We start from the raw sequence: 15,372 nt of genomic DNA on the forward strand, positions 1-15,372 counted from the left end.
GTGTTGTGTGCAGGTGGGACTCAGAGCCAGACAGCTTTAGGCATTTGGAAGAAATTCTCCCCGCCAACCCAAGAAGCTGGTCTTTTCCCAAACTGTGACACAAGCCATGAGCCTACAGGACTTATGTTAGTCCTTTTTAATTCCCCCTTTTTAGCAGCCCCCTCTACTCCTTTGAGATACCCGATGCCAGAGATTTCAGTACCCCTGTATGATGCTCCTGGCTGTCAAAGTCCTCCCATTCTTTCCCTGTGACACGCCATAGTCTTTCATTTTCTTATCCCCCATCAAAATGTTTGGCTGTCAGGCAAAATTTGAGGCAGAAACAGGATGTTTACATATTCCAAAGGTATGAACCCACTAGATATTTACTAATTACAAGTGGAAAAAGTGTAGGTTTAGTAGTGGAGGATCTTGCAGACACCACCTTAACCCAGTGATCAAGGTACATCAACATCATGTACCCCCTACCATGCTGCACTGAGAAGGGGCACAACACCACCCTGGTGGTACTCTTGCCAAAAAACTGCACAACCTCAATCTAACCATGAGAAAACATCAGACATACCACAGTTGAGGGGATTTCTGCAAAATAAATGGCCAGTACTCATCAAAAGTATCAAAGTCATGAAAGCCAGGGGGAAGAATGAGGAATCATCACAGGCTGGAGGAAACTGAGACAGAAGAAAGAAGTGCAATATGGGATCTTGCATTAGACTGTGAAACAGAAAGAGGACATTAGGAGGAGAAATTGATGCTATTCAAATAAAGATGCTAGATTAGTAACAGTATTGTACCAATATAACTTCCTCTGCACTTGAGTTTTATAAGTTGCTAACACTATGGGGAAGCTGAGTGAAGGGCATATAGACAATTGTACTACTTTGACAACTTTTCTGAAAGTCTAAATTTTTATTTCAAAAGAAAAAATTTCAAAAATGCAAAATCAATACAAATCAAGCCTGAAATACTTAGTTGTCTTTTGCTCCACTCAGAGTCCTATTTTACTCCTCTACTTAAAGCCCCCACAACTTCATTACAAGTTAAATGAAGCCCAGTCGCCTCACATGATATACAAGGCCCTCTATCATCTGGTCTCTAGCCATGTGTCTAGGCTTATCTTCTGTTACTCCTCATCCTCCAGCTAAGCCACATGACTGGCAGTGCCCTGAAAGCACCATGGTCTCTCCACCTCTGTGCCTCCACACATACTGTACACAGTACCTGGAGTGCCCCCACCTTCTCCTCACCTTGCCTCATCCAACTTATGTCACCTCCTCTGGGAAACTACCTTGACCTTTCCAGTGTGGGTCCGGTGTCTCCCTCTGTGCTCCCCTGTGCATATATCTGTTAGAGCACTTATATTGCTGGCCATCATTTATCTCCCCAATTGAACTGTGAACACCTCGAGGACATGAATCATGCTGGGCCTAAGGAGAGGAGACCTATTTAACTTGATGTTGTTCTGAGAAAGGGATTCTCTCTACTAGAGAGTGGATGGGGCAGTTGCCCTCCAAGGGGTTGACTTCCATGGAATCTATTGCACTGAGTTTGGGGTGAGAGCTGTGATGGTGAAACCATTACTGATGTGGGCCAGCCCGGGTTAATGGAGTTGCAGGTGTGGTGTCACAAGGAGATGAGCAGTCAGAGGAAACAAATGAAGTTCTTATTTCACTTTTTATGGTATGAAGTGGCACTGCTGGAGTATTACAGCCAATGTGGGGGTGGGAAGGGCCCATAGATGGTACAAGCAAAGTTCAGTTCATGATGAGGATGTTAGAGCCAGGGGTGAGGAAAGGAGCTAAGGGATAAGAAATGAGCTGAAGAGATATTTGGGGCTTGGATTTTATCCTGTGGGTAATAAGAATCCATGAAAGAATTTTTAAGCAAGAAAATGACATGGCGAAATTCATGTTTTGGGAATGGTTTGGAGTAGGCTAGGCTGGAAGCACAGAGACCAGTTTGAGGCCCAATGTGGGTGGCTGGGGACATTGAAGGCAAACTATTTTCTCCTACTTCCACATCAGGAGGACTGATTTAGACATCTGACTGATCTAGACTTCTGGTCACTCATGACTGTTGGGTCTGAATAGGGAGCATAGAAATCCCAGTTGAGGTCTGAGGCATTTGGAAGTAGGGCCAGGTGGCAGATTGAGACTGCCTGGGGTCAAATTCAAATTCTGGCACTTTATAGCCATATGACTTTGAGTAAGTTACTCACTCTCTCTGTGCCTCAGTTTTCACTCCTGTAAAATGAAAATTAGAGACCCTACCTCATCTATCTGTAGTGAGAATCAAGTTAAACCATATGTGCAAATTGCTCAGCCCATAGTCTGATACATAGTAAATGTTCCACTTAAAGTAGAGTTCAAGTACCAGCAGTCAGGAGGATCCCAATGAGGCCCTGAACCATTTACTTGAGTTCTTAATTCCCTTCCCCTAGGCGCCAGGCAGGGCCCATAGCCTGGACCTGGGCTAGGCCTGGACCTTCAGCGGGGGCTAACTGGGTCTACTGTGGGGATTGGGAGGCTTAGATGATTTGGGGGTGGGTGAAGGGACCCAGATCATTGGAGGCATGTGTTAGAACTGACATCAGATAGGCTGCATCTAAAATCTAGCAGAAGCAGAATAAAGCTGTGCTTAAATGATACCAATAGCTCAATTGATTTGTTTTCCCCTCCTTCCTCAGTTGATTGATGCAGCTTTTGCTCAGATACAATTTCTGTTCAGGGCTCCTAAAGAGAAAGCAACAGAGACAGCCTTTCTGTGATTTCTCCTGACCAACCCCATTCTTGGCTAAGACTCAATTATCTTTGCCAAAGCTTGGTGCCTTTCCCACAATTTGTAGACCTTTCTCTTCTTGCTTCTGGACAGAAATCATAGAAAGACTTAAGAAGCCTCCTCCTGTGTACAGACCAGTGGTTCCTCCTGAACATGCCCCTCCAGAATGTCTCCAGCTGATGAAGCAGTGCTGGGCTGAGGCTGCAGAACAGCGACCAAGTTTTGATGAAATATTTGACCAGGTAAGAATTCTGTGAACCTTACAACTGCCCAGAAGCCATCCTGAAGCCAGCCCACCCAAACCTAACTAACTCCTTGGGTTCTTGCCATATTGTGGAAGGAACCTCTTCCAAGAGAGAAAGGCATTCCTCTTGGGGAAGAAGCACAAAATTAGCTACTTGAAGGCCTTTGATGGTGGGGGCATCCCCAGCACATTATCCAGGAGCACAAGTTTGGTGTTGGTGCTCTTCTGGATCAGAATCTCTGTTCCAAACCATCCACAATCTGACCTAAGTAACCTCTCAAAGATGGAAGTGAACCACTAGGCATTGGCAAGGCAATGGCATTGAGACCGTTAGAAGATGGAGTAGATGTATCACACACTAGATGGGGTTCCCCCATAGAGCCGTGTTTGCTTTGGAAATCCCAGAGAACTCAAATGAGTGTACCATTTAAGTGAGGCTAGATCGGTTTTGGAGGGTCAAGAAAAGCATGGGGTGTTTGGAAGGGTATTGAAGATGGAAGAAAGTGCAAATGTAGGAATACAAAAGCAGGAGGTTCTTTAGGTTCCTAGAGAACTCCTGGAGGCAATAGAGTGCATGAAAATTGATAAGTTCTCTCTTTAAGATACTGAATTTCTGAAGAGGTTGATGCTTTCCCTAGAGTTGGGGATCTAAGAGGGAAAATGAGGAAAAGACGGAGACAGCCCTGCTAAGGGAGCTAGTGTGCGGTTCCTACATTGGAGCATGCAGCTTAGGGCTTTGTTGAAACTACAGGATACTGAAACTGAGGGGGCTTTCTGTGAGTGCTGTGTCAGCTCTGGCAGAGAGGCTTTTGAGCCTGGCTGGGGTACAGCACTGAGATGTTTGTGAGTGGCAAGTATCTGAGGCGGAAAAAAGAAAGAGTTGGATTGAAAGCCTGAGGGGCCCTACATATGAAGTCATCCGTGTCCCCAGCTTACAATGCTTCCATTAGCCTGGATGAGTTTCTTGAGGACACTCAAGCAGGTGTTTGCTAGTATGGAAAAGGCAAAGGACCATGAAGGTCAAATTTCTAAAAACTTGCCTTGAGGCAGGAGAGAAAGCATTTGTCCTTGTGCTGATGCTAGAGATGTTATTTCAGAAGGCAGCAGACAAGCCGGTGATAGATAGAAGGAGTGCACATCATACGACCTTCAAACAAGGCATTGCTGGGTCTGCCCTCACTGAAATGCTTCAGTGGAAGTTTGGACTGTCTGAAAGACAAAGGTAGCCTCCAAACTCCCTGCAGCTAATAAAGCTTAAATGGAAAGAGGAGAAGGAGGCTCCCTGAGTAAGGCAATAAGCCCTGCCCAAAGCATCTGAGTTGGGTACTGAGATTACCTGCAGGACCTTGGTGGACATGTAGATGTGGACCAGGCTCAGAAGGAAACTCCTAGTGTTAGCCTTGGGGCATTGAGTGCTACAGAGAACATGTGTGGCCCAACTATATAAGAAGGTTCATTGGGACAGATTCCTAGGTATTTGCTGAGCAAAATGATGACCAGTCTTCTGTTGTTGTGAACCCAGCCTTTTGCATGTTGAATACAGCAGTAAGGAGGGGCGACCCCTCATGATTCCAATGCTATGCCAAGCTCCTGATCTCTAGGTGAACAGGGTCCTAGGAGGGGATTTGAAAATCTGTGGCACGCAGCCACCTCTAAAGTATCAGAGGCAAGACCAGTTGAATTTCCGCATGACCCTGACATGAAGGCCAAGTGCTAGTAGACTTCCTTATTTCTGGTCCCCATGGCAAGAAATAGGGGTAGAGCTTGCCATGTAGATCTTGGGTCATATTTAAGCAGTCAAGGAACCTCCTACTGCCCAAGAACTGGCAACATGGTAGCATTAGAAGAGAAGGATGATTTTGTTGATTGATGATCTGGAAGAGCAAAAGAGCACTCCCTGTCCTCTACCCCTTATCCCATTCACAACTGGCCTGAGCTCAAGACCAAATCCTGTTGCCTTTGAAGTGGCCACTATTCATGTGATAGCATCTCAGCACTGAGGGCTCCTGGAGCTCCTTTGCTCAGACTTGAAAGAATCAGAAGGGTAGAGTAAGAACTACTCAGGGCTAAAGGATCCTTTGAAAGGGCCAGGGGGACAATAAGGGTGGGTGGTGACTTTTCCTATTTATACCTGGGTTCACCTCTCCTGTGCTGGCATTTTAGAAGGAGTTGATTTGTAATGAGGGGTCCTGCCCCATCATCTCTAAGTTTGAGTAAGAATTCCCTGGCTCCTCTTTCTGTTTTACTTCCAGTTTAAAACTTTCAATAAAGGGAAGAAGACCAATATCATTGATTCTATGCTTCAGATGCTGGAGCAATATTCTAGCAACTTGGAAGATTTGATCCGGGAGCGGACTGAAGAGTTGGAAATTGAAAAACAGAAAACGGAAAAGCTTCTAACACAGATGCTACCACCGTATGTGCGAACACCTGAGGAGTGTGAATCCTTGTAACAGTGTGTTCTATTAAAAATAGAAAAAAATACCCATCAACTAACTGCTCCCTCCCCCTGTCCTGTACCCTCTCTACTCCCAGCAGGTTTGAGTCACACTTTCAAATCAAAGAAGAATTGGAAAAGCAAGGGAGCAGAGCACACTTCCTAATTTTTCACTTCTTGTGGATCATGCTAGTCATTTAAGTTTTTGATGCCTCGGTTTTGCTATGTGTCACTTCATGACTTTGCCTGGAAGTTGATCAATTAGGGGGAGGCAGTCCTTTGAGCTCCTAGAGGAAAGTAACAGGGTTGTTTTTCCTCCCTTTGGTGTCTTGCTACGATTTCCAAATTTTCCAAGGCACCTTAGGTTGTAACATGATCTTCTAGGAGGTAATTGGGGAAACTAGTCTCATGCAAAGGTAACCAGCTGGGAACACTTCCCTCAAGATGGGGTGGGGAGAAGCTGAGGAAGAAAGACAGAGGGTTAAAAAAAACTCCACAAGGGTACAGAGGGGGATTGCCTGCCTACTGCTGTGTTCCAGTACCTGACACAGTGCCTGGCACATTGTAAGCGCTCAATTTATGTTTGTAGAGTAAGTGAAAGAATGAATATTTTCATCCAGGTGACATTTTCTTCCTTACCCTTTACTTGGCAGTGATATTTGGAGAAATTGTGTTTTAGCAGTTGTGTATATGGCACGGAGGGAGGCCTGTGTCCTCTGAGGAATAACTGTGTCTGTTTTTCAGATCAGTTGCTGAATCCCTCAAAAGGGGCTGCACGGTTGAGCCTGAGGGCTTTGACTTGGTCACCTTGTACTTCAGTGACATTGTGGGCTTCACCACTATCTCAGCCATGAGTGAGCCCATTGAGGTGGTGGATCTTCTCAATGATCTGTACACGCTTTTTGATGCCATCATTGGCAGTCATGATGTTTACAAGGTATGTGACTTAGCAGAGCAATATATTCCACAGGAAAAAAAAATTTGTTCAAGGTTTTTTGTTTTTCAATATTGACACATATTCAGGCTTTTATATTGAAAACATTGAGACACTACTGCAGTGATTAGGAGCACAGATGCTGGAGCCAGACTACTATTCAAATCCCTGTTCTGCCACTTACCAACTGTATGACCTTGGACAGGTGACTTAACCATTTTTATGCTTCAGTTCTCTCTTTTTTTTAAAAATACTTCTACAAAATTGAAGTATAAGTTGATTTACAATGTTTCAGTGTACAGCAAAGTGATTTGGTTACATATATATATATATATATATATATATATATATATATATATATATATATAATCTATATTCTTTTTTGGATTCTTTTCCATTATAGGTTATTAGAAAATATTGAATATAGTTCTCTGTGCTATACAGTAGGTCCTTGTTGTTTATGTGTTTTATATACAGTAGTGTGTATATGTTAATCCCAAACTCCTAATTCATTCTCCCCTTTCCTCTTTGGTAACCATAAGTTTGTTTTCTACAGAGAGAAATTTTTATATTAGGCTCATCTACGTGTACTCCAACATTGAAGGAAGGCTGCAATTTTATTGAATACTGTTATTTAGGAATTAAAATTTAAATAGTACACCACTTCCATTTGTCTCCCATTGGAAACAAAGGCCTGATAGAATGCATATAATTTCACATTTTGCAAATTAACCATCTCAACCCAGCAAGGGCTTGCCGGTCAGATTCCTTTTGAGCTCTTTCCTAGAATTGGGACTAAGAAGAAGTTGGGGCCAAAAAGCATTATTGCACTTCAGTGTCTAAGTACCCATGGTGGAGGCAGTAACATGCAAGGTACTAAAGGGGATAGAGAGGTACTGATGTTTTGCCTATAGTTGGTGACTATTGCAGAGTTCGTCTTGGTAAAGTCTCTGTAGATCTAATACATGCTGCCAAAACCTGGTTTCCTCCTTTAGGTACCATTTTTATACAGTAGTGAACTCTGGCATTATACATGTCAAGGGGCTATTAGACCTGAGGCTCTTTGGGATTGCTATAGGGTAACCAAAAGCACACCTGTTGATCTGAGGTCTCCATAAGTGATCAATTGTGAAGTTGCAACCTGCTGCTTCCTCTTTCCTACACCCCTCTAGCCTGTCAGTTTCCACTCTTCCTATCATAGGTTGCAGAAGATGAGTAGAGAACAGATGATGACATTCACTCATTTTGGTGTCATTCTTCCTTACCCTTGATTTTACATGTTGTCCTGTCTCTAGGCAGAAAACGACTGAAAATCTCATAGCTGTGCGGGGACATTTCCACGTTGTCAGCAGCATGGATAGTTGTCTTATTGATGGAGAACGATGCCCCAGGCATCCCAAACTTTAGACAGCTCCTCTGTCCCAAGAACCAAGGTAGAGCTGGAGAATGAGTAGCTCCATTCATTGGGTCCTTCACAGTAGTCTGAAATGTTCCAACTCTCAAATCACACACAGGGCAGTGTGTTTATCTCAGATTAGACAGGGCCCTTTCAGGTCAGGTAGAGAGCCTCAGGGCTAGGCCAAGCTGCCTAAATAGGGCTCAGAAATAGACATCATACCTGTCAATCAGCAGGAGCTGCAAGCTAATCAAGACACACACATGGAAACCACGGTGGAAGAAAAAAATCCGTGGAATCAGACTACCTGTCTTAACTTGTTGAACTCAAGCAGCCTGAAGAGAAAAACAAATCACTGAAAGCTAATTCTGCTGAAACTAAAATCAAAGATGATTCAGTGTGGGCAGTAACAGAGCCACTGGTTTAATCAGTCCAGCTGATACTGTTCAGACAATTGCTGGGGGTCTTAGGAATGAAGCCGTTAGGTATTTTGGTACTTCATGGCTGCAGTAAGAAGTTAGTGGGCTGTTTTCAGGACAGAACAGGGCTATATGAAACCAAAGATGGAATCTAATTTTTCAGCCCTGTTTAATAAAAACAACACAGTGCAAAGGAAATAAAAATGGAACCAGGAGCGAGTCACCAAATCCGTTTGTGTTTTCATTTTCTTTACCTATAAAACTGGAATCACCTCCCCTGTCACTTGATAATCTGAAATGGAAGTGAAGAGGCTACTACAGAATTCTAAAGTTGGTAATATGTTTTCAATTTCAGTTCTCCTGCTACCACTCCATCTCAATCAGAGCCTTTTTTATACCTCCTCTTCCCTAGCTGGGTCCTTATGCTGGTTTATGCAACCCATAATTCCCCATAGCAGTGTCACACCAAGGCCAACCAGTGCCCATGCTCCCTGCACTTCTAATCTTCTCATTCATATCCTTGGGGACTCCTGGGTGACTATCTCTTTAAGCCTGAAGGATCAAACACCAGTCTCTTATAATGGCGAACCAGTGAGTTTCTCCCTCTCACATAATATTTGCATTGTATTGTTGGCTTACTCTGTGTAGGCAGGCATGCTTATTTGAGGGCAGGGATCACTTTATCAAACTGTATGAGGTAAGGGAGGCCCTCGATGGGAGCATACTGAGGTATAAAGTCCCCAAAATGCAAAGGATCACCATTATTGGCTTTATAGAAAGTCATGACAAGGGACCTATTGCTGATTACTAAAATTTCTCTGGAGCTGAGTCATAGGCACAGTTCTATGGCTTATTTCAAGATGCGTCAGTTTGGCCGTGATAATGGTAATGATGATGATGGTGATGGTGGTGATGGTGGTGATGGTGGTGATGATGATGATGATGATAATGATAATGACGATGATGGTAATGGCACTCATCATCCACCTGGCAGGTTTTAAGTGCTTTGACATATATTAAGTTATTTAGTCCTTAGAAAACTCTATGAGGTAAGTGCTGTCGTTATCCTTATTTTACAGACAAGGATACTGATGCACAGAAAGGTTAAGCTATGTGACTAAGACCACACCATTTGTAAACGGTGCATCTGGGATTCTAAACAAGGCCGTGTGACTTCAGAGTTTCATGCTATTAACTACTGCACTATGTGAGTGCAGTTCTTTAGGAGAACACAGATTTTTAACTGGGTCCAAACTGATCCTAGCAGAGTCTGACTGGCACATTTCACAGAAGTTTGTTCAGCTTACTTATCTTCTGGATTTACTTGAAAAGTTTCAACTTACTAGTCAACTAAAAGAGTGAGCATACTTCTGTGGGGAAGACAAAGAGCACAGATTTGCCTTTATTTACAGGTATCCAGCTCAAGCTGCTAGTACAATATCACAAGGAGAGGGGGAGGTAGCTGGTGGTAAAAGACTGAGTTCTCATACCCAGTAAGAATGCAAAACTAACTGCATCAGATTAGCAAGGCAAAGCAGAAGGAACAGAATCTTTTATTTCCTTCCTTTCCCTTTCCCTATACTTGCCTTAGGGCTGCCCTAGCTCATTTACCCAAAATTGGTTAGAGAAACGCTTGCTGGGAAAGCACCATATGCACCTTCTCCTAGGGTGCTCCCCCATGGACATCCACAGACTGTCCCAGAAATCTTGCTTTTCCTTTCCCCGAGGAATTACTGGGAGTCTGAAAGTTCTCTAGGGCTAGCCAGTAACCTGCAAAGTAGTCACGTGTATTTCAGAATCTATGGGTATGAGACCGAGACGTCAGTATTTTTTTTTTATATGAAGCTTCTTAAGTGATTCCAGTGTGCACTGTCAGAAGCACTGACAGCCTCTCTCTGTCTTCCTTACTTTATAAGAACACCTGGCCTCCATCATACCACTTAAGCTCTGTGAGAACACACACACACATACACACACGCACACACACACACACACACACACAAATGTTATTTGCTTGCTAATTCTGTTTCCCCTGATTTCCAGGTAGAGACCATTGGAGATGCTTACATGGTGGCCTCAGGCCTCCCAAAGAGGAATGGCAGGAGGCATGCAGCTGAGATTGCAAACATGTCCTTAGATATCCTGAGCTCCGTGGGTACCTTCAAGATGCGGCACATGCCGGAGGTACCAGTCCGGATTCGAATAGGCTTGCACTCAGGTAACAACCACCAGCTAAAGCATGAGAAGGCGTTCCCATGCACCTCAAGAGAAGGTTATAAATGGAAGGAAGAGGGTAGTTGGATTATCCAGGTGTCTAGTGCTGCATCATTCTTTCATCTCTACCCAAGTTTTCTCTCTTCCCAGCACCCACACTATCCCCATGGGCAGCAGCCCTTGTTCTAGGTACCAAAACTTTTCAGTCCACTTTTCTTGTTAGAGCCAACATTTCCATGTTTGCCTATGATACAAGATCAACCTGCATATGTTGTATTTAGGGTCATTCACTTAATTAGTTCAAATCTCAACTCAGGAAGTAGTTTCCTCCCACACTTCTTCCTCCCCACCTGCTTGAAGGTCTCTCCTTCAATGTACCCTTTCCATCTATCTTCGCATTCACAGGTCTCTTCAGAGATATCTCACCTACTAGCCTCTCTTGCTCCTTTCCCTCCTCCCCTCCTCTTTATCTTTGCTTTGCTCTTCTAGGCTCCTTTTCTTCCCCCATTTTTTTTATCCTTTTCCTACCAAATTTCTTAAAAAGATGATGGACACTTATCCTGCCATTTCTTCACTATCCACTCCCTCTCTAGCCCATTTGCAATCTGGCTTCAGCTCTCACTTTTCCCAGTCCTTGTCTGCCTTTATCTCTGCAGCCTTTGATATTCTGGACGATCCTCCCTAAAACTCTCCTCAGTTGCCTTTTATGACATGCTCCCCACTCTCTGATTGCTTCTTCTCTATTTCATTTAGCAATTCCTGCTAACTGTAGCTGCTCCCACATTTTTCTGCAAAGCTCTGAGTTGTGGTCTTCTTGCCCTCTGCAGCTCCTGACCTCTAATTCATTTCTCAACCTGCTCCAACCTGGCTTTCATTTTCTACCATTGTCTGGTAATCCCTTCTGTCCTGATCTGTCCTTTAAGTATTTATATTCCCCAGGGTTCTGTTCTTCATCCACTGTTTCTCTCCCCTTATGTACTCTTCTGGGTGATCTCATTCACGTTTATGGTTTAACTACCATTTGTATGCTGACTTCCAACTCTACAACTTCAGCACATGTCTTCTCCCTTAAGCTTCATATTGATATTCAAGATGAATATCAAACTTGCTGCTGACATTTCCACTTGAATGTTCTACAAGGATCTCAGACTCAACACATTCAAAACAGAATTATTTTCTTCCCATGTAAACTTCCTCCTCTTCCTGTATTTATTTTCTATTTCAGTTGGTGTTACCACCATTCACCTAGCTATTTCAGTTTATTTTGAGAGTCATCCTCCTTGACTTATCCCTCACCCTGACCTTAACCATTCAACCAATTATTAAGTCTTGAACATTTTACCTTTTCAATATTTCTTGATTCTGTCTTGCCTCTTCTTGACTCTTACTACTCACGTCTAGGCCACAAGCATCTCTGGCCTAGATCACTGCAATTGCATCTTCTTGCTTCCACCCTTGCTTCTTTCTACCCATCTTTCTTTTTTTTTTATTAGGTTTGTTTGTTTGTTTGTTTTTAATGGAGGTCCTTGGGATTGAATGCAGGACCTTGTGCATGCTAAGCATGTGCTCTGCCACTTGAGCTATACCCTCACACCACCCCCTTTTTCATTAGGTTTATTTTAAATTATGTTTATTTATTTATATCTATCCTTCTCATAGTCATCATCATAATCTGTGTTTACTTGCCTGTCCTTCCATTAGAACATAAGCTCCTTGATGGCAGGAACCATATCTTACTCATGTTGGTATCCTGAATGCTTAGCACATAGCAGGTTTTCAGTATTTTTCTTTTCAAGAAAAGCCTTCATCTCTCATTTGTGCTTCAGTTTCACATTAATAGCCCCTCTCAAAACACCTCTTCTTGGAAGAATCACCATTACTTCAAATTCTGCATATCTAAAACTTCAAGTCCCTGTTTCCCACAATCAGCACAATCTCATAAGCCCATGCCAGTTTCCTCATAGTTGCGGATCAGACAGTCAATAGATCTGTTGGTTCTCTTTCCATAATGTCTCTCTTTTATCACCCTGTTTTACCCCCCATCCATCATCACCTCCTTTCCAATACTCACAACCTTGTGCTTGAATTACTACAACAGTCACTTAACAGTTTTCCCTGGTTTTATCTTCTCCCCTTTCAATGCATTCTGTACATTGATCTGAGAAAAGAAAAGGAAAAGAATTTTCATAATGTAATTCCCTGCTGAAAATTCTCTAGTGGTTCAAGGTCCTCCATCTTGTACAGTCCAATAGCCAACCTTGTCTCTACTTTCTCCCTAGCCACCTGAACTAGGCAGACTGCTTTCTCTAAGAGCTTCCCCGAATCCCATGCCTAATCCCAACCACAAACCTTTGATTCATGTCCCTTTTCTTCTACTCAAATCCTGTGCATCCATCAAGGCTCCAAATCAAGTCTTACCTTCTCCATTGGACCCTTTTTGACTGAACTAGGTCTTTTAAATTTTTATTTTATTTTATTTTTTATTGAAGTGACTGAACCAGGTCTTAATCAGCAACCCCTCATTTTCTAAACTATTAGAACACTTCTGCCTGTACCCCTAATCTTGCCTCAACCATACATTGTCTTCGTTTGTTGTTTAATTGCTTCTGGTTTGGTGGTCTTTTCTCTTTAATTAGACTCTAAACTCCTGGAGAACAGAGACCATGCACTACATTTATTTTTTATTCTCCATGGTTCCCAGCTCAGTGCTCAATGAATGCTTCTGAATGGGTGAGAAATGAATTAAAATGAGAAACATAAGCTTTGTAGTTCTTAATTTTTATTGTTAAAAATTAATGTTCAGAGAAAACTTTTTGAAGCAAAATCACTGAATTATTTTCTCTAACTCAGGAAATAACAAAAAGAAAATGTTGAATAATTTTCACATAGAAACAGCAGAGACCAGAAAGGTGAAGGTGGGGAAATTTCTAGATATTCCTGAACTAGGTTTTTAGTGTGGCTGCTGAAATTTTTTCTAAGTAATTTTTACACTCTGAATTCTTAACACGGCCATATTAAAATGTAAGAACAAAAACCATTCTAAGGACAAAGAGAAAACATTCTTGGATTGTCTTTATATACTACTCTTCCGTGTCCCTAACACAAATGATTGAAAGTCAATTCTACTTTTTCTTCAGATTTTCCAACTGTATTAGTAATAATACTCTTGAGAGACACAATTCGGGAGACAGAGAGCCCTATGAGTTCCTTCATTCCAACTCTAAGCTATGAGAAAGAGACATTTTTTTCCTTGCAACAAACATGTTTGGGTCCTGAGTCCCTGCCTAGGCTTTTCTGATTGGGTTTAATGCTTATTTGTCTCTGTTGGCAGATATAAGCATCTTGGGTGTAACTGTTGCTTGGAACAAAGGTATAAATCAGAAGGGTAGTCATTTCTGCATTGTTATAAATTTGCTTTCTTGAGGGGCAAAGAGTTCATTACTCATTATAAAACTTCCTTAAGATTCCCAGAGCTATTTGGTGGCTTTATTCTCTTATGCAGCTACATTCCCTCCCTTGGCAGTGCACCTTTATTTGCTTTGAATGCATACCTGTTGATGTAATTCCAATGGCCTGCTACTCTATAGGGCCGGTTGTTGCTGGAGTGGTGGGCCTCACCATGCCCAGATACTGCTTGTTTGGAGACACTGTGAACACAGCTTCTCGGATGGAATCAACAGGGTTACGTGAGTACCTATAGAGGGATTGAAGGGATGGTAACCTTCTACTATTGGGAAAATGATTCTTCATCATGAGAGGGGAAAGAGAACAGGTTAATTGATGTTTCACTGTTTTAAAGAAAAATAAAAGATAATTTGAGAAGATTAAGGAGATTTAACACTTTTTTTGTTTGGTCTCTAATGGCAAACCAGTAGGGGGTGATATTGGATTGAACAAGTACCTTTTTTTTTTTCTAGAAATGAAGCTGTAGCTAGGTGACACTGAAAAAGCCAGACAATTTGATCAAAACAACTAAAAAAATCCTTTGGGTAAAGGAAAAAATTGGCCAGCCTGGTGGTTTTGGGAACATTATGTTGAGAAAAAGAAATAGGTAAGGGACTGACATTTTTAGGTTTTCAACTAGTTTGTGGAGACAGCTGCCTCCCAGTCAGTCAACTGCTATTTGCTGCCCTTGTCCTTTTTTGGAACTAGTTAGGACCCCAGGAGTTCTGGCTTCATCAAATAGCCCCTCGAATTTAGCTAGAAATAATCCCTCAATCTAAGGAGCTTGGAATTCTGAAATAGTTAATTTCAACTTACCTGTATATAAAACCCTTAGCTTCTATCAAAACAAGCATGATATCAAAGATACCATTTATTTCCCACTTTGAGAAGAAAACTGTACAAACCATTATGCTATTTGTCTGTTGCTGGCTACTCTTCCTTAGTTATTTTCTGTCACTACTAAGGCAATGTCAGAATCACAATGTGCTTTACTTATATCATGGTTGAGCAAAGCGATTTGTTCAAGCTAGTAGAAAAAAAAAGCATAGAGAACAATTGGTTCTATATACAGTTTTCAGGGATTTTATATTAAAAAACACTGAAGTCCTTACTAGCCTTGGCTCTGGCAGCTACTAAGCAAGACAGGCTCTTCCCAAACTTCAGCAATATACTCAAACTAGTCCCTGATGATATGGTAGCCTATATCACAGTGGGTGGTGCCCTGCCTGACCCCACTCCTCATCACTCATGTGCAGAAACAGGCTTGCACAATGGGTCCAGTCTTAGTCAATCTAGCCTGTGCAGCCATGATTAAGGAGGCAGCACGGAACTTAGAGGCTGTTGTCAGAATAAATTTTCTGACATCTGGGAAAGTCTTCGAACTCCACAGACATGGCAGAGTCCGTGGAAGTAGTCATCCAGGAACTGCTGTATGCATATAACTTTGCTCTTGAAGTGCAACCCAAGATGAAGTGAAATTGATCATGGAACCACAATGCAGATTTG

At 42.4% G+C, this 15,372-nt stretch overlaps 1 protein-coding gene across 1 annotated transcript in view; it reads left to right on the forward strand.

The window, feature by feature from the left end:
- The window catches only part of GUCY2F (guanylate cyclase 2F, retinal), a 121,288-nt gene that overhangs the window by 98,436 nt on the left and 7,480 nt on the right, over nt 1-15,372 (forward strand). Inside the window, exons 13-17 of the mRNA XM_045509975.2 lie at nt 2,872-3,020; nt 5,275-5,438; nt 6,204-6,396; nt 10,252-10,426; nt 14,010-14,108. Of these exons, the coding sequence (XP_045365931.2) occupies nt 2,872-3,020; nt 5,275-5,438; nt 6,204-6,396; nt 10,252-10,426; nt 14,010-14,108 (780 nt within the window). The remainder of the gene's footprint in view (nt 1-2,871; nt 3,021-5,274; nt 5,439-6,203; nt 6,397-10,251; nt 10,427-14,009; nt 14,109-15,372) is intronic.

Source organism: Camelus bactrianus, chromosome X (assembly GCF_048773025.1).
Source record: "Camelus bactrianus isolate YW-2024 breed Bactrian camel chromosome X, ASM4877302v1, whole genome shotgun sequence".
NCBI lineage: Eukaryota > Metazoa > Chordata > Mammalia > Artiodactyla > Camelidae > Camelus > Camelus bactrianus.